This window comes from Loxodonta africana, chromosome 12 (genome assembly GCF_030014295.1).
Source record: "Loxodonta africana isolate mLoxAfr1 chromosome 12, mLoxAfr1.hap2, whole genome shotgun sequence".
Lineage (NCBI taxonomy): Eukaryota > Metazoa > Chordata > Mammalia > Proboscidea > Elephantidae > Loxodonta > Loxodonta africana.
Genome location: NC_087353.1, coordinates 84,523,431 through 84,551,331, shown reverse-complemented (window position 1 = coordinate 84,551,331; position 27,901 = coordinate 84,523,431). Strand labels below are relative to the sequence as shown.

Here is a 27,901-nt window from a genome sequence, read left to right as displayed (position 1 = left end):
CTCCTCGCCGAGGTGCACTTGCGCTCCGGGCTCCGGGCACGCCGGAGGCACTCCACCGCCGTCGCCGCCCCCAGCGCCGCGCCCCCACTCGGGGGCCATGGGCCCGCGCCGCGTCCGCCGCCGCCGCCGCCGATCGCAGGCGCCCGAGCTCCGGAGCGCGGTGGGCAGCGGCCGCTGACGCCGGGCGCCGGCTGCCAACTTCGCGCGCGGAGCTCCCCGGCGGCGCGGTCCCGGCGGCGCGGGCGGCATGAAGACAAGCCGCCGCGGCCGAGCGCTCCTGGCCGTGGCCCTGAACCTGCTGGCGTTGCTCTTCGCCACAACCGCCTTCCTCACCACGCACTGGTGCCAGGGTACGCAGCGGGTGCCCAAGCCCGGCTGCGGCCAGGGCGGGCGCGCCAACTGCCCCAACTCGGGCGCCAACGCCACGGCCAACGGCACCGCCGCCCCCGCCGCCGCCGCCTCGGCGAGCGGCCCCCCTAGCGGCGCGCTTTACAGCTGGGAGACAGGCGACGACCGCTTCCTCTTCAGGAATTTCCACACCGGCATCTGGTACTCGTGCGAGGAGGAGCTCGGCGGGCTCGGTGAGTGCGCGCGGCGCCCGGGTGGCGGCGGGCTCGGCTCCGGCTCCCGGCTGCGCGGCCCCGGCGGCCCGAGCCCGAACCTCGCTCTCCTGGGAGGGTGAGGGCCCGCACCGCCGCCGGACTCCGTTCCCCGCGCTCCGCAGGGCTGTGGGGAAGGCTCGGCTGTGGAGGACGCGCTGAAGGTCCAGGGCAGAATGTGGGCGTTCGGGATGCCCCGCGGTTGAAAGGGTCTGGCACAACTCCGGCCCCTCAGCACGCCAGACGGCTTGGGCATGTTGCCACGCCCTGGAGGGCGCGTCCGGGGCGCCCACCCAGCCGAGGTCGGCGGGGCGCGCGCTTCTTCCGCGCCTGAACTCCTCTCCATGCTCGCCCCTCCCCCTCTTTCCTCCCTGGGGCACTACGTACTCCCTCCCACCCCTTCCCGCCTCTGGGGGTGGGCTGCAGGGGCCGGTGCTAGCTTGGCTGCCCCTCCCACCGCAGACCCCCAGAGCCAGGAGCCCATCCACAACCGCGCTCAACCGCTCCCAGACGGGCCTGGGAAGCACAAGAGTGGGGGGCGTCCCGTGGGTTCCTGGAAAGCTAGTCCTGCCCAGAGGAGCCCCTGTTGCCAGAATCCAGGGAGCCCTTCGTGTCCTGGCCCCTCCCGGAGGGGTGCGGCGGGAGGTCCGGAGTCAGGCAGGGCATGGCAGGCAGCCGACGGCTCCATCAGAATTGAGGGAGAGAGCTGACTTTTCAGAAGGCAAGTCAAACTACTCCTTCCTCTGGTACCCCTTCCTCTGCCCCAGAGGTAGGCAGCAAGGGTACAGCAGGGCTCAGGGAAGCTGCCCCACAGTAAATTGTGCCAGATGCCAGAAGGTGCTGGTCCCCATGCCCTGGCCTCTGAGATGGGCGTTGCTCCTGTCCGGTGTGGGGACCCTACGGAGTGAATTGACTTCTTTTCCCAAGGTTAGAATGCCTCCCACCCAGGCACAGCTCTTCAGTGTGGACAGGGTATGTGTGCACTCCAGTGCAGATGGGAGTGGACGCCCCCCGGTAGTTTGCCCTGAATAAGCAGACTAGTTTGGCCCTGCTGGCTTAGCTGGCTTAAAGGACAGGGGAAAGAAGGTGTAAGATAGACCCAAGTTAGGAGCTGCTCCTTTTGCCTGGAAGGAAGGTCCTTCCCCATATCTTTCCGTGGCCAGCTCCATCAGCTCCATGGGCCTTCCCAGCCTGCCTTCCGAAGTGTCACTGCCTTTGTCCCCTTCATAGCACTTGGCACAACCTGAAATGTTCTGATGCTTGCCTTTTGTCACTAGCTTGTCACAGAGAGGGTGTCACTCTGTGAGGGCAGGACCCTGTCAGCCTTGTTTACTGCTGTGTGCCCAGACTCTGAGTGGTGTCTAGCTCATAGTAGGTCTTCAACAGACATTTGTAGAATAGATGTTGGATGATGAATCGGAGGTTTCATCAGGTGCTGCCTTCTCTGTCTTGCCTCTAGGGGTGCCCCATGGGACTTTTCTGTGACTCTCTACATCAGCGAAGCTGGCCGTTTGCCAAAGCCACACAGTGTCTGGATAGGGTCCTACCCCTGGCCGGTTTCACTCATTTCTGGTGTGCACTCATGACTCGAATTTTCACTGTAGAATGGAATTAAAAAAAAAAAAAAAAAAACCACACTTTTTTTTTTTTTTTTTTTTTTAACCTCAAAAGGCATCTTGGCTGTAATTCCCTGCCTTCTGCAAGCTTCCACGCAGCCCAACCCTAACCTCCCACACGGAGGCTTCATAATGCCTTGTTGAAACATCTGCAGCCTTCAGAGTAGAGGTCCCCACACATCTCTCTTCCAGCTCAAGAAAACATTTCCAAGGCTTGGGAGTCCTTGTACCTGGGAAATGCCCCTCCCCTCCAGCCGAGTACCTCTTTTGTGTAGAAACGTAGCCCCACCTTGCTCTCTTCTTCAAGCACAGGCTTAAAAACATAGCTCTGCTGCCCCAGCCAGGTCTCTGTGGAGGGTCCTGGCCACGCTGGTCAGCCGAGCCTCTTTAACTTTTTGAGGTCTCTCCTGGCCTCTCCCTGAAGGTCGGTCATAGCCCGACTCCTATAGTTATGTCCTTGTAGTGCATCCAGGGCTTGGTCCAGGACATTTAAGCCTGAGGATTTTTGGAAATTATTAAGTGAAATTAATTGAAAAATATTAAAAAAACCAAACAAACCAGTGTTAGCTAACATTGATTGAGCCTTAACACACACCAGGTCCTGTATGAGTTTTCAGCTGGCAGGTTGTTCTTGAATCCTCACCACCCTTGAGGCAAGCCCTTCTGTGATGTCCACTTTTGGATAAGGAACTTGAGGCTCAGAGAGGTTTAGTGATTTGTCCAGGGCCTCACAGCTAGCGAGGGAGCCTGGCTTGTCTTCCCAGTGGCAGAAGGGAAGCTTGGTGCAGCGATGCAGGAAGATCATGGTGCAGGCAGGAACTTGGAGGGGTCATCATAAGAGCCATGGGTTGGGGTGTCATCCCCTCTCCCCTATAGTCCTCTGTTAGGAAGATCATGGATGGTTGGTTCGTTGGGAAGATAAAACAAATCCACATTTTTTTTCTTTTCTCTTGTTTTGTTCACTATTGGCTGGAGATCACCCCTCCCAGAAGATCACAATTTTCTTCCCTGGGAGCTTGGAAAATAGTTATCAGCCTGTCAGTGCTAGTGAAAAATTCGGGAGGGCTGAGCCAGCTTGCTGGTGTCACTGGTTGATCACACAGCTCCCAGATCCTGCTCCTGCACCGCCATGGTCCCGAAAGGGTGGCAGCAAGTACCTGGCTGCAAACTTTTGTTGCCATGACAACCTTTCCTCTGGGTTCTGTGATCTTTTTTTTTTTTTTCACTTGAAGAGAAAAAAACACCCCCAACAGCCCCCAAACGAAAAATCCTGCCCTCCTTTCTCCCCATCCCCCAGAAAATCAAGGCCCAACTTTCTTCCCTCCCATAAACTACAGAGAAGACCCCCTCTTTCCTTCTCTGCATTTTACCTACGCCTGAATGAAAACAGCAACCACGAAATCCTAACCTCTCCTTGAGAAGCAGCTGCTAAATGCTCCTTCCTCTCAAACGCCTGTTCAGTAATTTCTTTCTGCACTCAGAAAAACCTCTCCCTGCTCTGGGCAGCCACGGGGAAATCTAATAAGCCCTTTTTCCCACACTAAAAATCGACAGGGCTCACAAAGAAAACTGCAGCCTGTCCTAAACAGACACACTTTCAGCGGACCTGGCACAAAGAAACCTTTTCTCCTTCCTCCAAGAAGGAACATCAACCTCCTTCAACAAACTGAAAGGAGAGCGTGGCTACCACACAGCATTACCCCAAGCCCTTCACGCGGATTGGGCTTCTCTTCAGGCTGTAGCTGCTCTTAGGGCTTGGATGGGGGCTGCCGCAGGCATTCTGGGTGGGGACACAGACATCCAGGCTGGAGGAGGGACGGTGAGGCCTGGAGTGGGAGGGGGAGGCGTGTGACTGCGGGTGGCTTGTCCAGCTGGGGACACAGGTGATGGAAATGGTGATTTGGGGAAGACGGATGGGGCAGCGGGTGGAAGACTGCTGGGAAGGATGGCTGGGGGACGTGAGACTGGAGGCAAGAGGGCGTCAAAAGTGGAAGCAGAGACAAGTCACAGGAAGGAGGGGCAGAACTTGGCAGTGGGTTGGATGTGGGTGAGGAAGACAGGAGCATCATGTGTGACTCAAAGTTGGGGACCTCAGTGCCTGGGACAACCATGGCCCCCCAACAGTCCCCGAGACCTTGGGAAAGGGCTAAGTTTGGGGCTCCAACTCTAGAACCACTCTCTCCGCAGCAGAATCTGTGGAGCGATGCTCATTTTCTCCTGTGAAGGATGGAAGCCTGGCTGCTTGAATTCAAGGGTAGGCTCTGCCTTTTCCTAGCAGTGTGGCTTCTGCAAGAGCCTCAGTTTGCTAGCCTGTAGAATGGGAATCAGAGTCACTAGCACCTGCACGAGATGTGAGAATTCAGTGAAATAGAGCAGGAAAAGTGTCCAGTGCCTGCTCACCACCTCCGTAGCCGCCACCCTGGTCTAAGCCACCCTTCCCCCCAGTCTGTCACATGGACGTTGGCAGCCAACCCCTTCCTTACTGGTGTCCCTGCTTCCGCCATTGCTCCCTCAGTCTATTCTCCACCTAGCATCAGGGTAGTCATACCTCAGTCAGATCCCTTCCCTCCTTGGGCAACACTCTCTGATGCCCTACCTCCCTTTAGAGCCAAAGCCCTCAGCCCCCTCCCCTGCCACCCTGCCTCTCTGAGCACCCCTCCTTCCACTCCCCTCTCAGCCGCCCCGCTGGCCTCCAACACACCAGGTACGTTCCTGCCCCAGGGCCTTTGTACTGACTGTTTCCTCTATCTGAGGTACTCTTCCCACAGGTAGCCACACAACCATTACCTGCAAGGCTGCGATCAGTGAGCCCTCACTGACCTCCTGATTAAAAGTTGATCCCCCACACCTGTCCCCACTTCCTGCCCTGACCACCACCAACCTCACATAGATGTTCTTGCTTGTTTTCTGTATTGCCTGTCAGCACTCTGCGAGCAGGAATTAACTTTCATCTGCTTTGCTCCGTGCTGGGTCCCCCGTGCCTAAAACACTAGCACATAAATAAATATTTGTGACGTAGATGTCGGTGGCTTTTATTATGGCTGCTCTTTGTATTCCAGTTCTTTCCGTGGCTCTGAGTTTCTTCTTAATCTACAGTGAGGCAAGGGGCCTCTCCCTTCCAGTGAAGCACCTACCACTCACTACACTTCCTTGTGCTTATACAAGTGAGCCTGGGGGGATGCGAGGGGTAGAGCAGAAGGTCCCAATGCCTTTCTTTCTCCTCCTCCTTTTTTACAGAAAACCCCAGCTCTTCTGCCCAGTTTCCTAGATTATGCTGCTCCATTTTTTTTCTTTTTCTTTTTAATTGTACTTTAGATGAAGGTTGACAGAACAAACTAATTTCTCACCAAACAGTTAGTACAGACATTGTTCTATGATATTGGTTAACAACCCCATGACATGCCCACACCCTCCCTTCTCAACCCAGGGTTCCTTATTACCAGCTTTCCTCTTCCCTCCTACCTTCCCTGCCCCAGGGCTGGTGTGCCCCTTCATTCTCGTTTTGTTCCATGGGTCTGTTTAATCTTTGGCTGAAGGGTGAACCTCAGGCGTGACCTTATTACTGAGCTGAAAGGGTGTCCAGAGGCTGTACTCTCTAGGTTTCTCCAGTCTCTGTCAGGCCAGCAAGTCTGGTCTTTCCTTTTGAGTTAGAATTTTACTCTATATTTTTCTCCAGCTCTGTCCGGGACCCTCTATTGTGATCCCTGTCAGAGCAGTCAGTGGTGGTAACTGGGCACCATCTAGTTGTACTGGACTCAGACTGGTGGAGGCTGTGATAGATGTGGTCCATCAGTCCTTTGGACTAACCTTTCCCTTTGTATCTTTAGTTTTCTTCATTCTTCCTTGCTCCCGAAGGGGTGAGACCAGTGGAGTATCCTAGATGGCCGCCCACAGGCTTTTAAGACCCCAGACTATCTGCTACCTTTTCACAAGCAGGAAGACACACGCGTGATGTCCCCAACCAGGGAGTTCCTAATCCTTAAGAGTGTGTGGGGGTAATAGTAGATGGCCTTGTGTGAGGCCCGTCTGATGGATGAAGATTCCAACTTTGAAAGGTTGCTGAGTCGAATCGACTCGAAGGCAGCGGGTTTAGTTTTGGTTTTGTCCTAAGCCCTGGACACGTGTTACCTCATTTCATTCACGTAACAGCCCTAGGAGGTAGGTACCACAGTTATCCCCATTTTGCAGCTGAGAAAACCGAGGCAGTGAGAGGTGAAATGACTTGCCCAAGGTCGTATAGTTAGCAAGTGGCAGAGGTGGGATGCGCACCAGGCAGAAGGCTCCAGAGCCTAGCTCTTGCCTGCTGTGTTGCTGCCCTTACCCCTAAAGCCGATTCACTCAGGCTCCCTGGGCTCTTCTGACGTGACCTTATTGGAAAGTGCACTCCACTAGGAGTCACGAGCCCCGGGTTTGAGTTCAGCTTCTATGTCAACTTGCTGAGTGACTCTGGGTAAGTCACACTCCCTCTCTCTGGCCGTTTCTTTCCTCATGTGTAAAATGAAGTTTCTTTTTGTTTTTCTGGCTGAGTGATGGAGGTGGGGGAGCATCATTTGACCACAGGGTATGGGGTCAGACAGCCTGGGTCCCAGTCCTCTGCCATCACTCGCCTGCAGTGTGGCCTTGGGTCAGGACTTGCCCTCTGTGGCATGATAGTATCTGTCCGACTCACAGCGACCCTGTAAGACAGAGTAGAACTGCCCCATAGGACTTCCAAGGAGCTGCTGGTGGATTCAAACTGCTGGGCTTTTGCTTAGCAGCCGAACTGTTTAACCACTGCGCCACCAGGACTCTGACAAACAGCAAGTGCTCCATAAACGAAGCCTGCTGTAACCCACCCATCACGTCAGAGGCGGCTGCGTGTCAGATCTGAGCTGTACATCCATTTTGTTTGGCCCGCAGTGTTTACAGTGCTTTTGAATAAGTTGCCAGCATTTGAAAATTGAGACACAGAAGCACCTGGATTTATGGCTTTTCTCAAGCACCTGGCAGATCTGTCCTCACAGGGCCCAGGTTCTTACATGTGTGGCAGCTCCCCCTCTAGGTGAGTCTGCAGACTGCCCACACCCCCCCCCCACACTTTCTGGCCTCCTCCCTATTTACAGGACTTGCCCTTCAAGGTACTCAGGCCCCCAGCCTTGGAGTCCTCCTGGATGCCTCTCTCTCTCACTCCCATGGCTGATCCATTGGCAGAGCCCACCAACTCCTCTTTTGGAATCAGCCCCAGTCTGGCCTCATCCTATCAGCCTCGCCACCCCTGCCTGTCTGAGCCTGGTACCTCTCACTTGGACCAGGCTGCAGCCCTTTTACCGGTCTCCCTGCTTCTGCCCTAGGGCAGCCAAAGGAACCCTGGTGAAACCCAAGTGTCTTAGTTACCTAGTGCTGCTATACAAGAAATACCACAAGGGGATGGCTTTCACAAGCAGAAGTTTATTCTCTCACAGCCTAGTAGGCTAGAAATCCGAATTCAGGGCACCAGCTCCAGGAGAAGGCTTCCTCCCTCTGTCATCTCTGGAGGAAGGTCCTTGTCCTCAATCTTCCCCTGGTCTAGGAGCTTGGCAGTGCAGGGACCCCAAGTCCAAAGGATGCTCTGCTCCTGGCGCTACTTTCTTGGTGGTTTGAGGTCCCCATCCTCTCTGCTCAGTTCTCTCTTTTATATCTCAAAAGAGATAGACTCAAGATACAACTTATTCCTGTAGATTGAGTCCTCCCTCGTTAACATAACTGCCTCTAACCCTGCCTCATTTACATCCTAGAGGTAAGATTTATAACACACAGGCAAATCACATCAGATGATAAAATGGTGGACAATCACACAATACTGGGCATAATGGCCCAGCCAGGTTGATACACATTTTTGGGGGACACAATTCAATCCATAATACCAAGTCAGGTCATCTCCCTCCTGTTTCTGCTCAGGACCCTCCTGTTGGTTCCATCTCACTTCCAATGCCCATGAAGATGTGTGGAGCTTGCATCCCCCATTGCCTCTCTGACCTTCTCTTTTCTCCCTGCCAGTCCCTCTGCTCAGCCACACAAGCTTCCTTGCTGGTCTTTGCATAGGTCAAGATCCTCCTGCCTCAGGACTTTTGCACTTGCTATTCAAGCTGTCTGGAAAATTTTCCCAGATATCTGCAAGTCTCCGTCCCTTCTCAGGTGGGCCTCTGCTCAAATGCCCTCTTCTCAGTGAAACCTTCCCAGACCACGCTGTCTAAACCAGCCTCCTGAAACTCCCCCACTTCCCTTATTCCCCCTTGCTCTATTTGCTGTCTTACTCACTATGCACCATTTATCTTCTGTATTGTCTCGCTCCACTTCTGGAATGCCAGCCCTAGGAGGACCGGGCTGTCCATTTCACATAATGCCACATCCCAGAACCTAGATGAGGTTGGCGCTTAGTAAGGTGTCTTAGTCACCTAGTGCTGCTATAACAGAAATACCGCAAGTGGATGGCTTTAGCAAGAGAAGTTTATTCTCTCACAGTCTAGTAGGCTACAAGTGCAAATTCAGGGCGTCATCTCCAGGAGAAGGCGCCCTCTGTTCACTCTGGAAGAAGGTCCTTGTCATCAATCTTTCCGTGGTCTGGGAGCATCTCTGCACAGGAACCCTGGGTCCAAAGGACGTACTCTGCTCCCAGTGCTTCTTTCTTGGTGATATGAGGTTCCTGTATCTTTCTACTTGCTTCTCTCTTTTATATCTCAAAAGAGATTGGCTTAAGACACTACCTAATCTTGTAGACCTCATCAGCATAATTGCCGGTAACCCATTGTACTACATCATAGTGATTTACAACACATAGGGAAATCATATCAGAAGATAAAATGTAGACAATTATACAATCATACAAGGGAATCATGACCTAGCCAAGTTGACAGATATTTTGGGGGTGGCACAATTCAATCCTTGACATAAGGGTTCAGTAAATATTTGTTGACTGCATTTGGGATTCTAGGAACTTCTCGGAATTTCTGTGTGCAGTGAGAGGACTGGGCTCCATACCCCGTGCCTGTTGTGTCCATGAACCTGTTGTTCCTTTTTTCCTCTTCTTTCGCCCTGCTCCTGAAAAGAGAAGAGGTGCCTCATGGAGCGCTGTGAGGAGCCGATGGAGTTCACTTGAGGTCCCCCAGACTCAGAACCATCTTGAGGAGATGGAGCGACCTCGGATCTCTGAGCTACCTCCAGGACCCTGGTGATTAAGCTCTTTTTTAAAGCTCTTTCTGTCTCAAGTGGCAGAAACAGATTTGATCCCAAATAAGAATAAAAACCAACAAAACAAAACAAAACAAAAACCAAACCCGTTGTCGTCAAGTTGATTCTGACTCATAGTGACCCTACAGGACAGAGGAGAACTTCACCATAAGGTTTCTAGGGAGCGGCTGGTGGATTCGAACTGCCAACCTTTTGGTTAGCAGCTGAGGTCTTAACTACTGCGCCACCAGGGGAGGAGTTTATAACAATCATGTGGCTGCTTATAGAGTGTAGGTAAAGGTGAAACCACCAGGCCTCACAGTCAGAGCCAGAGCCACATGGGCCCCTGGAAGCCAGAGTTGGTGGCTCTCCCTTGGGCCCAGAGTCGCCATCTAAAGTCCCACAGGGGCCAGGCCAGAAACCCGAAAGAGCAAGAGGGAAGGGTGGGGACTGTGAGAAAGTGGGGAGTGTTGACCTTGTCTAAAGGGGTGGCCGTGTTTGGGCTCCAGGCAACTGTTAGCATGCGGGATGGGGCCCATGTGGTGCCAGGTTGTCCATTTTGTCCAAGCTTCAGGTTTTTATATGAAATTTCTTGATTACTAAATTTGGTTACTAATTCAATTTAAAAAAAAAAAGGGAGAGAAAGAAAAAGAAAAGAAAACCACTCTGCAGGCCAAAATCCAACAGTCCTGAGGCTTGGGTAGAGCCTGTGTTGCCAGTTTGCAACTTCCAGGCCAGGGATTCACCATTAACACAACTGTGATGATTAAGGTTGTGTGTCAACTTTGGTGGACCATGATTCTCAGTGCTTATATGTGATCACTCGCATAATGGGATCTGCTGTGAGTAGCCAGCCGGTTAAAAGGGAGTTTCCTTGGGTGTGTGGCTTGCATCCAAAGATAAGCAGACATTCTGGCATTTTGCTCGCTCTGGATCCTGCAGCTGCTTCCTGTTTGTCTGACCTCTGGCTCTTGGGACTTGAGCTGTCTATCAGCTTATCTGCTGATCTTGGAATTAGTGGATCTTCACAGCCTGTGAGTGGGAGCCCTGCTCTTCGATGTACTGATCTTGGGTTTACCAGCCCCTGTGGCTACATGAATCAGGAGAAGCTATTATCCTGTTCCATAGGCTTGGGACGTTCCAGCCTCTACAATCTCGTGAGCTGTTTCCTTGATATAAATCTCTCTCTCTCTATATTTATATGCTTTACTGATTTTGCTTTTCTAGAGAACCCAGCCTAAGACAATGACTCATTGCCAGCTCCCAGTGTCCTTGTTTATGGTGTCACGTTCTTGAAGGAGAATCTGACCGGACAGCGTGGATCTGGGGGTCATGGCTGGTCCAGTCTGCTCTGGCCTGGGAGAGTGGGTGTAGGATCACATAACCCAGTACTGTGGGTGGGTGGGAAGTAGAATTTGGAGGCAGGGGGATGGGCTGGGGCTTGAGCAGGCATCCCCCAAACAGTCAACCTTGTTAGTCAGGGCTCTTTCAGTTGCAAGTGATGGAAACTCAATTGAAATGGGCTTAAGCAAAAAAGGGAATTTATGATCTCACATGATAGAGAAGTCCAGGGCTACAGCATGGCTGGATCAAGCAGTGTTGCTGGGTATTTGTCTCTTTCCATTACTTCGCTGTCTTCTTCTGGGTTAGCTTTATTCTCAGATGGACTCTCCCTATGTGGTATTCCCTGAAAGCTTTAAACTTACTCCCTTTCCTTCCAGAAACTTCAGTGAATAAGAGAGATTCTTCTCCCCAAACTTCAAACAAAAGTCCTAACAGATTCTCGTTGGACCAACTTGGGCTATGTCCCCACCCCTGAACCAATCAGTGTGGCCAAAGGGGATGGATTATGATGATTGACTGAGCCTTGGTCGCACGCCCACCCTGGGACAGGAGATAAGGACAGCTCCACCTAAACCATGTGTCCTGAGAGTGGAAGAAGGGAGTGTATCAGTTAGCTATTGCCACAATAATGCTGTGTAACAAAACTTCAGTGGCATACAGCTGCAAATTTTTATTCATGAGTCTATGGCCAGTGATTTAGACTAGGTTGGACTGGGCCCACTCATATGTCTGGCGGATTGGTGGCTATTGGCTGGGGCAATGGGGGCAACTGGCTCATGTCTCTTATTCTCCAATAGGCTAGCCTGGGCATATTTTCGTGGTAGTGGCAGAGGAGTAAAAGCCAGAGCAATTACGCAAGTGCTTCTGCTTGCATTACATTTGCTTATATTCTGTTGTGATACAGGGAGGGGTGAAGAATTGAGTCCATGAATGCAGCCACTCTACCTCAGGCATTTCCTCAAAATTGAGGGCTGGTCCCAATAAAAAGAGGTCAGCTGAGGACAGCAGATGTTCCCACTTCTACAAGGACAAATCTAGAAACTGAAAGTTTGTGGCCACTCCGTTGGCCCCTGATTCATCTGTGTTTGAGTTCAGAGGTGCTTAATTGTCCAGTGCTGTGGTGCTATGGTGCTGTGGTGCGCTAAGGAAACCCTGGTGGCATAGTGGTTAAGAGCTACAGCTATTAATCAAAAGGTCGGCAGTTCGAATCCACTAGGCGCTCCTTGGAAACCCTATGGGGCAGTTCTACTCTGTCCTGTAGGATCGCCATGAGTTGGAATCGACTTGACCACAATGGGTTTATGGAGCTCTGTGATGATGGGATAAAACCATGGATTTCAACCCAGAGAAATGCATGCCCTCAAACACATAGTTTGGCCTGAGCCCCATCAGTGGAGACCACACTGATCCAGCTGGTGTTTCCCAAACTTGGCTATACTGCAGAATCATCAGGGGAACTTGTTAAGATGCAGATTCCCAGGGCGTCACCCTTGGGCCTCCTGCTTGGTGGGTCTGGGGTGAGGCCCAGGAATGTGCATTTCTAACCAGCCTCACAGGCTTCCAAAGCACAGCCAGGCTTGGGCACCAGTGTTTCCATCCAGCCCTCTTGTTTGCGTCTGGGAATCCATAGCGGCCTATAGTGTATAGTGGGCAGGCCTGATGTAGGATTTCCCAGGGTTTGGAGCAGAGCTGGGACCCTGGCCAGAGGCCCCTGACTTCCAGCCCACTGCTTTTTCTTGATTTCGCCCCTGCCTTTTTTACTGCACTGACTTCTTCTGGTACCACATTCTTCTCACTCTGCTCTGCCATGCTGGCCTCCCTGCGGTTCCTAGGCCACGCCAAGTTCATTTCCCACTCAGGGCCTTCGTGCTTGCTGGCCCCTCTGCCTCAGATGCCTGTTCGCTATGTGTGGAAAACTTTTTGTCTTTTAGGTCTCAGCTCAGCTGTCAGCAGCCCTGGCTGCTATTTCACTCCAAGTTTCTTGTCTTCACAGCGGTACTGCTCTCTGACACACACACCGCTCTCTGAACTTACCTTGTTTATTTCTCCGCGTGTTTACTATTTGTATCTCTTATTCACCCTGATAGCGGAGGCGTGGTCGGTTTTAACTTCTCCACCGTGTCATCCTCAGGACGCAGAGCACAGTGGGAACTTTGTAAGTGGTAGGATCCCTTCGGATCTGAGGGCTGAGCCATGTCTCATGGCCCCTGGATGTCTCTGGCCATCCCACTGGATGTGACCATTACTTTAGAAATGCTCAAAACCAAATGAAGTATAGTTCTAGAAGGGAAGGGCTGAGGGCTGTCAGGGAAGGCAGGTTGTGTGTGGCTGTGGCCGGGTGGGAGGAAGAAGGTGACGGGGCAGGATCAGACCAACAGGGAAGATTATGGCCTTCCTGGCTGTGCGGAGCGGCTGTTCCAGATGGTGGTGTCAGGGTTCCAGGATTCCCCGGTCCCGGCCAGAGGCGAGGGGATGGCCCTCCCTGGACTCTGAGCCAGGCCTTGGCAGGTTCCCAAGGGTCCCGAGGAAGGTGTGGCCTGGGTAGACTCCAGCTGGTGGAGACAGTGGCTCAGTACAGAGCAAGCCTGAGTTTTTCTTCTGGGTTTTCTGAGGAACCAGGCGGCTTCCAGTCTTCTCACAGGAAGAGTGAGGTAATAGTACTGAGCTCTGCCTGGTTCCTTTCTCTGGGAGGCTGGATCCCCATCCAGAAATTGTCCGTTGACTGCAGGAATTCATACAATGAAACCCGAGCTCTGCCCTGGACTCCAGCTGGGTTGGGGGGTGGGAGAGACCGCCTGGCCTGGACTGCCCCGACTGAGGCTGCCTCCATGTTGCTTTTGGGTAACTTGGCCTTTGGATGCAGGCCCTCTCTTGGGGACTGCCCCCTTTGCTGCTCAAAGGGATGGGAGGGGAGGTCAGTGCTCAGGCTTCTGGCAACAGAGCTGGGGGAGGGGCAAGGTCTGGGGAGGGGCAGAGCCTGGGGGAGAAGCCCTGGCTGTGGCAGGTCTTGTCCATTGTCCCAGCCTTCAGCAATGGTGGGGAGTGGGGGGACCAGATATATAAAAAGAGATGTCATGAGGAGAGGCAGTGATATTGAGAAGAGAGAGACACAGAATCTGAGAGAGAGAAAGACTGAGATAGAGGGAGAGTGCGGGAGCCAGAAAGGGAGAGAGTGAGAGAGACACAAAGAAAAAGGGGTACATGGGGGGTGGGGAGAGAGAGCGAGGAGAGGCAGAGACAGAGAAATACAGAGAGAGACAACAAAGGGAGACACACAGAGACACACACTAAACACACACAGAGAGGAACAGGGAGAAAGAGACACACACAGAGACAGAGAGAAAGAAAGGCAGAGACAGAGAAACACACACACTTACTCACAAACGCACACACACTCAGGCACAGGGGGTGTGCCTGCCTGAGGAGCTAGAGAGGAGAGAGACAGTGAGGGGAGCCTGAAATAGCCTGGGGAGGCGGGAAAGCACACACATAGCCCTTTCTGCCTCCCTTTTTTCCAGGACAGACTGTGTCCCTGGCAAGAGGAGACACGCTGGTTGGCCCATGCAGGGGAGACCAATCCAGGCAGGTCGCCTGAGGGAATCTATTATCATCAGATAATGTCCCTCCTCTGCTCAAACCCTCCAGTGGCTCTCATTTCACTCCAGGTACAGCCAAAATCTTCCCAGTGGCTACAAGACCTGACCTAGCTCGTCCCCTGTTATTCCTCTGCCTCCTTTCCCACTACACCTGTCCTTGTTTTCTCTGCTCCATTCTGATATCCTCTTGGCTTTTGCTCAAACATCCCATGTCTGTTCCTGCCTCAGGGCCTTTGCACTTGCTGTTCCCTCGGCCTGAAACACTCTTTCCCCAGGTCTCCACTCTTTCACTTCGCTAAAACGTTCCCATTTCCATGAGATCTTCCTTGGCCACCCTATTTAAAGTTGTGGCCTCCCTCCCCATCACCCCTCTTCCCCTACCCAGCTTAATTTTTTTCCCTTGTAACACTTCTCCTCACCTGACATTCTGTCACCGATTTCTCGATGCCCTGGTGTTATGCAATCCATGCTTTCAGAATCACCGATCTGCAACTCTGTTTTTATGGAAACCCGAGTCTCTGCAGGAAAAGGACCTACTCAGAACCATCCCCAAGCAATTTCCAGAAATGGTGGTAGAATCTTAGTGCTTGGTGCTTTCTCTTAGGTCTGGTTTCTAGTTGCTGATCCTTGATCACCTCTTCAAGAGCCAAACACGTTGACCATCAGTTTCATGGCTTATGCTCTAGTTGCCGCAGAAATGTTATACATATTTAAAAAAGTCAGGAAAATGCCAAAACCCTTAGTACCAGTAGGAAATGAACAATTGGAATTACCCTGAAGAGAAGGCTTCAAATTCTTGTTCATTCATTCGTTCCTTCTTTCATTTCATGAACACCTAGTATGTGCCAGGTTTTGTCTAGGTCCTTGACCTCATGGAGTTTGCATTCTAGAGGAAGGAGACAGACAACAAGAGATTGTTGACTCACTTGTATATTTAACCTGTATTTATTGAACACCTACTAGGGCTACTGTGGATTCAGTGGTGGACAAAAGAGACACAGTCCTTGTCCTCATGGAACTTACATTCTTGGGGGGCGGACAGACAATGAGAACTGATTTATCAGTGGTAGTGGTTCTGTGGCACCAGATTCAGGCCAGGATGACCCCTGGAACTCAGGGCCTTGGGAAACAGTGGCCCCTGAGTGGTAAAGGCTCATGGGTCACTCATTCTTCCACACGGGTTCTTGATTGCCCAAGCCAGCAGTATCTCTATGATCTCCTGAACCTGCTTTTAATTTTTCCTCTAATGAGGACAGTGGAAAATTCTATGCCCCATGGCCATCTATCCATATTTTAACTCTCACCTGCCAGCCAGGTTATTCCAATGCTCCTTTGTAATAAGAGATTATATGGAAGGATTTTCTGGAAGATGTTTTCTTTCCTTTCGTCTTCCTTGCTTCCTTCCTTCCTCATTCCTTCCTTCCCTTCCTTCCTCAGGTCCTCTGCTCGGCACCAGGAATACATGGTAGACTTTATCAGGTCAAACAAGGATCTTACATTCTAGTGGAGAGAGAGAAAAAACTAGCCTGTTATAAAACAGATAAATCAGTGATTTTATAAAGAGATAAGTGCTTTTTTTTTAAACTTTTTTTAAGTGCTATCAAACAGCATGTTGCTATGATACCGAATAGGCTTCACTGGAGCTTCCAGACTAAGATGGACTAGGAAGAAAGGCCTGGCGACCCATTGCCAAAAATCAGCCAATGAAAACTCTATGGATCACAACGGTCAGATCTGCAACCAGTCTTGGGGACGGCGCAGGAACTGGCAGCATTTCATTCTGTTGTGCACTCGGTCGGTGTGAGACAGCAGCTAACGGCAACAGCAACTGTGCAACAGGGTGATGCGATGCACTTGAGGTGGCGCTTTGGATAAGGTGTCGGGGAAAGCTTCTTTGGAGAAATGACATTTGAACGGAGATCTGAATGACCAGAAAGAGACAGCGAAGCAGTCTCGGGGGAAGCATTCCAGGCAGAATAAGTTTGTCCTTGGTCACTTCAGTTTTCCACATCTTGAGTCAATTTTTAGTGATTTATGTATGTTTTCTTAGAAAATAATTTATTCATCAAAAATTTCAAACTCATTTGCATAAAATTTATTTGCATTTTATGTAAAATTTTATGCAAATGAGTTTGAAACTTAGAAAAAAGTCTCTTTTTAAAATTTTTTCATTATACTTTAGATGAAGGTTTACAGAGCAAATTAGTTTCTCATTAAGCAATTAATACACATATTGTTTTGTGACATTGGTTGCCAACTTCATGACGTGTTAACCCTCGTCTTCTCGACCTTGGGATCCCCATTACCAGCTTTCCTGTCCCCTCCTGCCGTCTGGTCCTTGCCCCTGGGGTGATGTGCCCGTTTAGTCTCGTTTTGTTTTATGGGCTTGCCTAATCATTGGCTGAAGGGTGAAGCTCAGGAGTGACTTCAGTACTGAGCTAAAAAGAGTATCTGGGGGCCATACTCTTGGGGGTTTCTCCAGTCTCTGTCAGACCAGTAAGACTGGTCTTTTGTGTGTGTGAGTTAGAATTTTCTGCTATGATTTTCTGCAGCTCTGCCCGGGACTCTATTGTTATCGCCGTCAGAGCAATTGGTGGTGGTAGCCAAGCACCATCTAGTTGTGCTGGACTCAGTCTGGTGGAGGCTGTGGTAGTAGTGGTCCACGAGTCCTTTGGACTAACTTTTCTCTTGTGTCTTTGGTTTTCTTCATTCTCCCTTGCTCCAGATGGGGTGAGACCAGTGGAGTATCTTAGATGGCCACTCACAAGCTTTAAGACCCCAGACGCTACTCACCAAAGTAGGATGTAGAACATTTTCTTTATAAACCATATTATGCCAGTTGAGCTAGATGTTCCCCGAGATCATGGTCTCCAGCCTATAGCCCAGTAATTTAGTCCCTCAGAGAGTCTGAATGTGTCTTTGGAGCTTCCATGACCTTGCCTTGGTCAAGTTGTCCTGGCTTCCCTGGTATTGTGTACTGTCTTACCCTTCACCAAAGTAACCAGTTACATATTGTGTATTTAGTGTTTTTCCCTGCCTACCCTTCCCCTCCCTCATAACCACCAAAGATTGTTTCTTTTTGTGTTTTCATAATAGTTTTCTCATGCAATATTTGTCCTTTGTAATTGGCTTGTTTCACTCAGCACAATGCCCACCACATTCATCCATATTGTGAGACGCTTTGCAGATTCATCATTGTTCTCTATTGTTGCCTAGTGTTCCATTATATGTACGTACCACAGTTTGTTTATCCATTCATCTGTTGATGGGTGTCTTGGTTGTTTCCAACTTTTTGCTATTGTGTATAATGCTGCAATGAACATGGGTGTGCATATGTCTATTCCTGTGATGGCTCTTATTTCTTTAGGATATATTCCTAGAGTGCCATTGCTGGATCATATGGTGTTTCTATTTCTAGCTTTTTAAGGAAGCACCATATCATTTTCCAAAATGGTTGTACCATTTTACATTCCCACCAGCAGTGCCTATGAGTTCCAGTCTCCCTGCAGTCTCTCCAACATTTGTTATTTTCTGTTTTTTTTGATTCATGCCAGTAATGTTGGGGTGAGATGGTATCTCATTGTGGTTTTGATTTGCATTTCTCTAATGGCTAGTGGCCACGAGCATTTCCTCTTGTGTCTGTCAGCTGCCTGAATGTTATCTTTGGTGAAGTGCCTGTTCATATCCTTTGCCCATTTTTTTCCTTCCTTTTTTAAAAATATATATTTTATTATGCTTTAGGTGAAAATTTTACAGAGCAAATTAGGTTCCCAATTAACAAGTTTTATACAAATTGTCCCATGACATCGGTTGCAATTTTTTTTTTTGTCTTGTTCCTGTTCTCAAGGGGAATGTTTTCAGTCTCTCTCCATTAAGAATGATGTTGGCTGTTGGTTTTGTATAAGGCCCTTTATTAGGCTGAGGAATTTCAAAAAAGTCTATCTTTGGCTAGTTTTCTTTCCTCACTCCTAATCCTATTATTTGTGTTTTCTCTCTCTCTTGCTCGAAGCTGCTGAGGATGATGTGGGCCTTGGTGAATGTTGACCCTCTAGAAAGAGCAGAATTATCTTGAAATCTTTACATGAGATCTACATTGATGTTTTATGTAGTCAGGCTCGAGGTTCTGGTAATTTGTGCCAGCTACCTCCCCTTTTTTCAGCCTGTCTTCCAGTTTTGTCTGTTTTTACCAACCCCTCCCCTCATTTCTTTTTTGTTCGTAAAGAATCAGTGCTCTTGTATTTATCAATTGTGTTTTAAAAAAAATTGTAATTTACGTTTGTTTTCTTTTGGCCTACTTTCCTGAGGTTTGTTTTGTTAATACTTTCTGGTTTTTTAGTTGACAGTTTTACTTTTCGTAGTAAAAAAAATCCAAAATAATAAGTGCATTTTAATACTATGAGTTTGCCTCTGAGCACCAGTTGGCCATAGCCTGTGAATTTTTGTTTCTCCAATGATCCTAGAGTAACTCAGTAGAGCATTTAAAAATTTCCCAGAGCTTTGTCTCATTTGCTTAAAGTTTGTTAATTGACTTTATTTTTCAGGGTAGTTTTAGGTTTACAGAAAAATTGTGCAGAAAGTACAGAGAGTATCCTTCCCCTCTGCACACAGTTTCTCCTATTATTAAAACCTTGTGTTTCTGTGGTACATTTATTACAATTGATGAACCAATATTAATACATTATTATTAACTGAAATCTACAGTTTACATTAGGGTTCACTCTTTGTGTTGTACTGTCCTTTGAGTTTTGACAATTGCGTAATGCCATGTGTCCACCATTACCATATGGTATCTAATAGTTTCACTGCCCTAAAAATGCTCTGTGTTCCACCTCTTCATCCCTCCCCCGTCTCCCTGACTTATTTGCCTAAATTTTTATTAATTCCTAGCTTTACTAAATGATAGAGAAGGTGGCCTGTGCAATTTATGTTCACAACTTTTTTTGGTAAATGTTTTATTTGAAAAAGCAGCTGCATCCCCTATGTAGAGGTCAAAGTAGTCTTATAGATAGTATTACTGCTATTTATTTATCCTATGTTGTTATTTATCTTTTTTTTTTTCTTGATATGCCAAAATTGGAAGAGGTAGGCCAAAGTCTTTCTCTTTTTACTTGTATTTCTGATAGTTTTTGTTGTTATAAAGTTTGATTCACTGCTATTCATAACAAAAAATTCATGACAGCTATATTTTCATTGTGGAATTGTAGATTAGATAAAAATGACTATTTTCCCCTAGCGAATGCTTTTACTTTGAATTCTATTTTTCTGTATTTTAATACTACTATCCCTGCTTTCTTTTGTTTGTATCCTCTTGATATGTGTCTATGTAGCCTTTTTATTGGAACTTTTTCATGTCTTTTTGTTAAGTATATATCTGCTAAGAACAGTATGGTTAGATTTTTTCTCTTGGTCCAACCTGAGGGGCTTAACTAAATAACATTTATTTCTGTAATATATAGATGTAACCTCACTTCTGTTTTTTTGTTGAATGCTTTCTTTATTCCTCTTTTAAAAACATTTTCTTTATTTTTATCTTTCACTATCTGGGTTAGCTTTTATTTCTTTTTTCTTTATTAGTGATTTAAAAAGTATAAAAAAATATACATACGGTTAATTCTGTTTTTAATAGTTGCACTTCTATTTTTCTAATAGTTATGAAACAGCATTATTACATCTTCCCTGATAATGATGAGGAAATTAGTTGCTCTTGAATTCTGTTTTTTATTTCTTTTTCTAACAACAATTTCAACTTAAATCTGTGCTTAATTTGTTTCAGTGTTAATTTCAAGTCCCTTTACTTTCCATTTTCCCTACTTCTACTCGTATCTTGGTTGGCTTTGAAAGCCGTCTCTGATGTTATATGTGCTGGCCACCAGTTGTGTGCTTGATGCTGGGATGCGACGGTGGAGGAGATGACTAGTGTCCTGCCCTCATGGGATGTCTAGTTTAGTGTGTATGTGCATGTGTGTGTGTGTGTGTGTGTTGGTATAGGGACGATGCACAAGGAAGCATACCTATCCCCCTCTGATGAGGTGCCACTTTAGAGAGACTAACCACTTAACCAGCTGTTAGACAAGCTGTGAGACAAGTTGAGGAAAGGGTGCCCAGGCAAAGGAAACAGCATGTGCAGAATCTTTGCCCAGGGAAAGAGCTTGGTAAGTTCAAAGAATGGAAAGAAAGCTGGAGTGGCTGAAGTATAGTGGGCACCGGCAAGAGTGGTGTGAGGTGAAGTGAAAAGGGAGCAGAGACAAGATCAGGGGTTTGTAGCCATGGAGGGAGTAGATTTTATTCCCAGTGCACATGGCATACTTCTTAGCTCTTGTATATCTACGAATATCTTTCCATGGTATTTGAATATGAATGGTAACTTGGCTGGGTTTAGAATTCACAAGTTTAAACCTTTCCCCTCAATATACTGTGGGCATCATTCCACTGTTTTCTAGCATCTAGTGTTGAGGAAGAAATATCTGAAGTCAACTTAATATTTGTTCCATTATAGGCAACCCCTCTCTCCCAATTCTTATATGATTTTTTTTTCCATTCATCCTCAGAATAGAGAATTTCATCATGGAGTATATAAATGTTGATTTCTTAATTGGCCTGGTACCTGTTGAGATCTGTTTAGGAAGACTTTCCTGTATTATATTTTAGATTATTTTACTATTCAATTTGTTTCCAGGCTCTTCTTCAGGAACACCACTTATTTATTTTTTAAAATTTTTATTGCGCATTAAGTGAAAGTTTACAAATCAAGTCAGTCTCTCATAGAAAAATTTATGTACACCTTGCTATATACTCCTAGTTGCTCTCCCCCTAATGAGACAGCACACTGCTTTCCTCCACTCTTTCTTTTCGTGTCCATCCGGCCAGCTTCTGACCCCCTCTGCCGTCTCATTTCCTTTCTAGACAGGAGCTGCCCACATAGTCTCATGCCTACTTGATCCAAGAATCTCACTCTTCACCAGTATCATTTTCTATCCCATAGTCCAGTCCAACCCCTGTCTGAAGAGTTGGCTTTGGGAATGGAGGAATACCACTTATTTATGTGATTGATTTCTGTTCTCTGACCTCTATGTCTGTCATTTTCTCTCTCATTATTTTAATTTTATTTTCTTCTCATTCCATTGCATTCCCAGATAGTTTAGAAAATGTGTACTCCCGCTCTTGGTATCTCTGAATGTTCCAGAGAGAAGCCATCAAGCCTCAAATCCTTTATAATTTTCTGCCTTAGTGGTCAAGACTAGACTACGTGGGAGCTTTGAGGCTGCCTTTGCCTAGACTGAGTGTTCTCCTCCTCAGTTTCTTTCCCCTGTCCCCCAGCCTGATTTCTGCTGGTTTTCTAAGGATGGAAAATATGGTGCCTCCACGAAAGCAAGAGGAGGGTATAGGCTCTAATTACAGTCCCAGTTCAAAGGAGCAGAGACCCAGAAGAAAGAAAAATTCTCTTTGTCCATTGTTGTACCTAATTATATTCTTGTCTCATATAAAAATACTTCCTCTTTGGCAGTGATTTAAGTGCCTAGAATTTAGTCTCACTAACCCTATACCTAGTTGATTCAATTTTCTGTAAGATGGTTTCTGCTCTTTACTGCTTCTAATGTGCATTTTAACTTTGCTCTTGCATTTTCAGTTCCTTTACAGTCCTTTCTTTCCTAGTTTAGATTTCATTTCACCTGCACCGCCTTTCTGGAAGCTCTCCTTTCATGAAACCTGTTCTTATTCCCTAATCTGCTAAATCTTGGTTGCAGAGTTTATGTTTTCTTGGAAACAGGAACAGAAACTTTTGATGATTATCTTTTGTTTCTTGTAATAAGTACATTTCAAAGACCTGCTTTTATTTCCTACCTTGAGTGTATCACTCCTTTCTTTAGGTTGTAGAATTGTTCCCAGTGCCCTATTTATGATTGTTTCTCCTCTATTTCTTTATTTTTGGGTATGGAAAGATCATTCCAGGCCTAGTATTTACTCAAAAATAGAGTGAATGGGTTCTCTTTGATCCTTATCACTCACCTAGTTGCTGTTTGATTCTTCCTCTCATATCAAAAGTGGTAATACTGGCTGATATTTGTATCAGAAGCAGGTTTCTGTTTTTTTTTTTTTAGGATTTTGTCACATTTTGTGACTTTGCTAGATGAAAAAGGGCAATTACTTCCATGTAATTTGAAGTACTCTGTAGTTAATTTGTTGATGAAAATGGTTAATGTAAAACTATAACTCCCAGTATACATTTCTTCCCCTCTTTGTCTAGTTTTGCTTTGTGACTCATGAAGCAATGCACCACTGCTTGTCCACATAGACTCTCCGCCATGCATCATCATTGGAAATCATAGATCCTACATGGATGGAAAGCAAAATATATGAATCTGGGAGAGGTCTGAAGCTGGGAGATGAAATAGTCCTGGTGCCTTCACAAAGTAGCTCATGCGTTGCAGAGGGTGGATGCCACCTCTGTTAGGCTCAATGATGTCACTGATGTAGAGGTAGGCAGAGAATGGTGGAATCCCTTCTGTCTTCCTTCTTGGCTGCAGCCAAAGATAAGATGGTTAGTGGAAATTCCTTCTGTGGTCTGGCAGACCTAACCGATAATAGGCCTAATTTCTAGCCCCCCTTGTAACATTTCATTGCTTTGTGGGTCTACTCGAGCATTTCATTTGAAAGATGGTTGAGAGGGTATGATGGTTAGGTTGTGTGTTAACTTGGCTGGGGCATGATTCTCAGTGGTTTGGCAATTATGTAATGATGGAGTTTGGCAGTTATGTAATGATGTAGTCATCCTCCATGATGTGATCTGATATGATCAATCAATCAGTTGTAAGGGGAGCTTCCTAGGGAGTGTGGCCTGCATCCAATATTTATATAGATGTTCTGGCAAAGCTAGTTCACTTGCTCCGGATTTTGCATCCAGCTTGACATCATCTGACCTCTGGTTCTTGGGACTTGAGCCAGCAGCCTGCCATATTGCCCGCTGATCTTGGATCCATTGGCCTCCATAGCCTGTGAGCCAGCAGCCTGCTGTCTTACCTGCCTATCTTGGATTCATCAGTCCCTACAGGTGTGTGAGTCAGGAGAAGCCTTCAGCCAGACACAAGACCCAAGGATTTGGGACTTGCCAGCCTCTACAACTGTGTGAACCATTTCCTTGAGATAACTCTCTCTCTGTATACATATATATATACACACACACTTCACTGGTCTTGCTTCTCTGGAGAATCCAGCCTAAAACAGAGGGGCAGATTACATATCCCTGGCCAGTTAGCCTTAACCCAGAAGCCACACATCCTTTGTTGAGGATAACTACCTTTGCCAAAACATCTATAGGAAGCTCCCCTTACAACTGATTGATTGATCATATCAGATCACATAAATTTTGATAAACAGGAGGAGAGAGTATGATAGACATCACTGGACTTATAATCAAGAAGATATGAACTGGAATTGTGGCTCATTTATTCATTCATTTACTCACTTCACTCATTCATTCCATGAACATTTATTAGGTCCCAGATGTACACTAATATTATACAAAGCACTTTCTCCTGATAGAGTACCTTTTTCCTGATAGCTACTGGGTCTTTGTTTGGTGAGGAGTTCTTTCATTACTAACTCTGTGGGACCTTGAGTAAATGACTGAACATGATGGTGCCTCATTTTACCCATCAGTAAAAAAAACAAACACCTGAAGGGCTGTTGTGAGGTTTAGAGGGCATAACATATGGGCAAAATCCCTCACACAGTGCTTGGTCCAGCGTAAGTCCCCAGTCCAAAACCAAACCCATTGTTGTCTAGTCTATTCCAACTCATAGATGTTTGCTAATCTGAAGCCTGGATAAAGCACGTGGAATGCAGAGAGATGGCCTGGGATGGGAATGCTGGATGGGGAAAGAGAGCTTAACTAGATCCTAACTGATTTTAAGAGACAGCAGGTGGTCAGTCAACACTGTTGTGCCTTGGGGGGTGGGAGGCTTTGGGAGCTGCCTCTGAAAGCCCACCATTTACCTGCGTGTCCAGAGGGGCTGGATCCCAATAAGAGAAGGCCCTCACGTTCTGGGGGCTGAGAGTCTGCCTGTATCTCCTGGGTCCTTCGAACTGGAAGGGGTCTCTGCTTGGGTTGCTGTAAGAGCATCTGCTTTTGAAATTTCATTCATTTATTTATCCAGAAAACATTTTTGAGTGCATACTGTTTGCCAGGCCATTTTTTTTGTTTTTGTTTTTTGATATTGAGGAGACGTGGTGGCTAAGACAGAGTTCTTACTCTTCTGAACTTTTCATTCTTTATTTGTGAGGGGGGAGGTGAAGCAATCAATAAGTAAACAAATAAGATGGTTTCAGAGAGTTTGAACTACACTGAGAGAAAGGAAAAATGGTGGTGGGATGGCGGGTGACTAAGGTCAGGGGACGGAGACCCCTCTGGGGAGGTGACATTTCTGTTGGGACCTGAGTGTCAAAAAGGAGCTTCCTTTGAAGCTCTAGGGAAAATGTATCAGGCGGAGGGAAGAGCATGTGCAAAGGCCCTGGGTGGAACAGAAAGGAGGCAGCTGAAAGGGGCTGGGGGTCAGGTTAGGAGGCCTTTTCAATGGTCCATGCAAGAGAGGATGGTGCCTTGAGCCGTGGTAGTGGCAGAGAGAGGAAGAGGTGACGACGGTGTGGGGATTGTTTTACAGGAAGTGGGATTAACGGGACCTGATGATGAGACCAGTGAAAGAAAGAGAGGAGTCAGGGATGACCCCTAGGATTTTGGCCTGAGAAGCTGGTAGGTGGTACCATTTCCCGAGATGGAGAAAAATGGGAAAGAACAAGTTTAAGGAGAAAATCAGGAATTTTGTTTTTGGACATAAAGTATGTTGATTTCTGACCCTTCTCTGGCCTGCTGATGAACAGAATTTCATAGTGTTGTGTGTGTGTGTGTGAGTGTCTATGCATGTATGTGTTCTGCTAAAATGTTGACATTTTAGACAAAATAAGTCTTTGTTGTGGGTATTGTCCTGTGCATTGTAGAATGTTTAGAAGCCTCCCTGGTCTCTCCCCACTAGATGCCAGTAGCCCCTGTCCCCAGTCATAGCAATCAAAAAAGTCTCTAGGCATTGCCAGATATCCCCATTGTCCCCCCACTGGGGGACAAAATGGCTCCTGGTTAAGAACCTATGAGACCTTCATAGGGACTTTTACTGTTGTCACAGGAAGGAATGGAAACCTCACAGCACACGTGGTATGACATCCTTAGCTGATCACGTTACTTTTTCCTACAAACTTCAGACACTATCTCAGAATCCTTTTTAACACAGCAAACCATTAGCCATTACCAATGACTCGAGTTGACCCATGAGATGAAACCCATTTATTCTTGCTGTTTTAGGGTATTAAAAAAGAACCCAGAATGCTGTCTGTGGCTCACACACTGATTTGCAGTGAAATCTTAGACCTCTGGGCCTCAGTGTCCCTGTGTGTAAGATAGAAGCAATCCTAACTGCTTTCTGTGGGCCTCTCAGAGCCGTAGATGGGAGGATCAATGAGATAATCCTTGTATCTCAGCCTGAGTTTTTGAAGGCGGGCAGAATATTACAGAAGTGCGCAGCAGAGTCATTGTCTCAGGGGGTGCTGTGAAGGTGAACCTGTAAAAAATTAGAAAACATTTAGCTGTTATAAAGTGCCAGGTTTAATAATGGGAATAATGAGAACGGAAGGCTCTCGGAAGCGGGAGAGCTGGCCAGGAGGCCTGGCGATCGGCTTTGGCGGGCTATTGCTGGGAGGACAGAATGGCGATGCTCAAGGCTACGGTAATCTGTGTACGGTGTTTTGTTCAGGTGCAGGGTAACCATGGAGACAGACTTCTCCCTTCTTTCTATGGAACTGACTCCACACTCCTGCGCACACATACACACCACACACACACGTGCCCACTCTTCCAACCTGGCTCCTTCTGACTTGGGCAGCAGGGAAGAGTCAGGGAAGAGCCCAGAGAGGCCAACCTTGTAGTGTCTGAACGCCAGAGTTGTGAGTTCGAGTCCTGCCTCTGTCCCTTCCTGAGTGTATGATCCTGAATAAGCCACCTAGCCTCTCGGAGCCTCAAAAAAGATAAAATACTTTTTGTTGTTGTTGTTGATGATAAAATACATCACCGATGGAGAAGCTCTGTAATCTCTCAAGTACTTACAGAATGTGGCATAACTTGATACATTTTTAAATCGAAACTCAGGAACCCAGAATTACAGTAATCAGAATCCTTGGCTAAAAACAAAAAAACAGAAAGAGCAAAACAAAACTCTTGGTTCGTGATATACTCTCACCCGAGGTCTACGCATCGCTTCTGTAATTATTTATGTAATTAATATGAACCCCCAAGAACCAGTCACCCACGCCACGAACTAGAGTGTTATGTCCGCAGCTTACTGCTTGATGTGGTATTAAATGCCAGGGCCTGGGGCCAACCCGCCTGGGTTCATATCTGGGCTCTAGCTTTGCTGGATGAGTAACCATAAGTTACTTAACCTCTCTGTGCCCCTCAGTTCCTCCTCTGTAAAGTGGGATAATCCTAGTACCTACCTCAGAGTTGTTGTTATGAAGATAAAATGAATTAATATTTGTAAAGCTTTTAGGACCATGCCTGGCTATGTAGGTGTTTAAGTAAATACATTTTACTGAGCCTGATGCTTGATACCTGTATTGGGTAGAGCTTGGTACAAGGCCATGGACAGGATGGGGAGAGGTGGACCAGAGGCAAGCATGGGAAATTGTTCTTGGGTAAACAATGGCACCCAAAGCTGCTGACTAGTGGCTGGGGGTCCAGGCCAGAGATCCACAGGGGGCAGTGGGAAGCTGTCCTCAGTCTTGACTTGGAAACATTTAATCTGTGACCTGTGAGAGGGAATGGAGCACACTGATCAAACAGGCAGCGGAGGAGTTTCTGGGATGCAGAGAGATGGGAGAGGATGGAGGTGGCTGCATCCCATTGGTTGAGATGGAAAAACAGGAACCCCAGTACTCAGGTACAAAGATCAAACCAACAGGATCTGGGGAGGTGGTGGTGGTTTAGGGGTAGAATTCTCGCCTTCCATGCGAGAGACCTGGGTTCAGTTCCCAACCAACGTATGTCGTGTGCAGCCACCACCCGTCTGTCAGTGGAGGCTTGCGTGTTGCTACGATACTGAACAGGTTTCAGTGGACCTTCCAGATTAAGATGGACTAGGAAGAAAAGCCTGGCAATCTACTGCCAAAAAATCAGCCAATGAAAACAAACAGGATCTAATGGGCAGGTACTGACTGAACCAGCAACATGTGAGAGAGGTGTCAGGGCTTTGGTCATCTGTGGATTTGTATGAGAACAGGACCTGGCACGTGATAAAGGTATATATGCGTTTTCATACTATTATTGTTGCCATTGCTACTATTGTTGTTCTTGTTATTATGTGCCAACAGCTTCCCAAACCCAGAATGTGAACTTGGGTTACACTGATAGAAACATTATATGTAAAAAGAGGTAATTGTTCCTTTCTTCTTTGCCATAATAGGGGCCACCCGAAGTACTTGGATTTTTTCCTGGGGGGCCTTGGTCAAGAGGGACATTAAT

The 27,901-nt window shown here is 47.5% G+C and overlaps 1 protein-coding gene across 3 annotated transcripts in view; it reads left to right on the top strand.

The window, feature by feature from the left end:
- Positions 1 to 247: 247 nt before the first annotated feature.
- The window catches only part of GSG1L (GSG1 like), a 275,751-nt gene continuing 248,097 nt past the window's right edge, over positions 248 to 27,901 (top strand). For all 3 annotated transcript variants that reach the window (XM_064295755.1, XM_064295754.1, XM_064295753.1), the window contains exon 1: positions 248 to 581. In XM_064295755.1, the coding sequence (XP_064151825.1) occupies positions 248 to 581 (334 nt within the window). The remainder of the gene's footprint in view (positions 582 to 27,901) is intronic.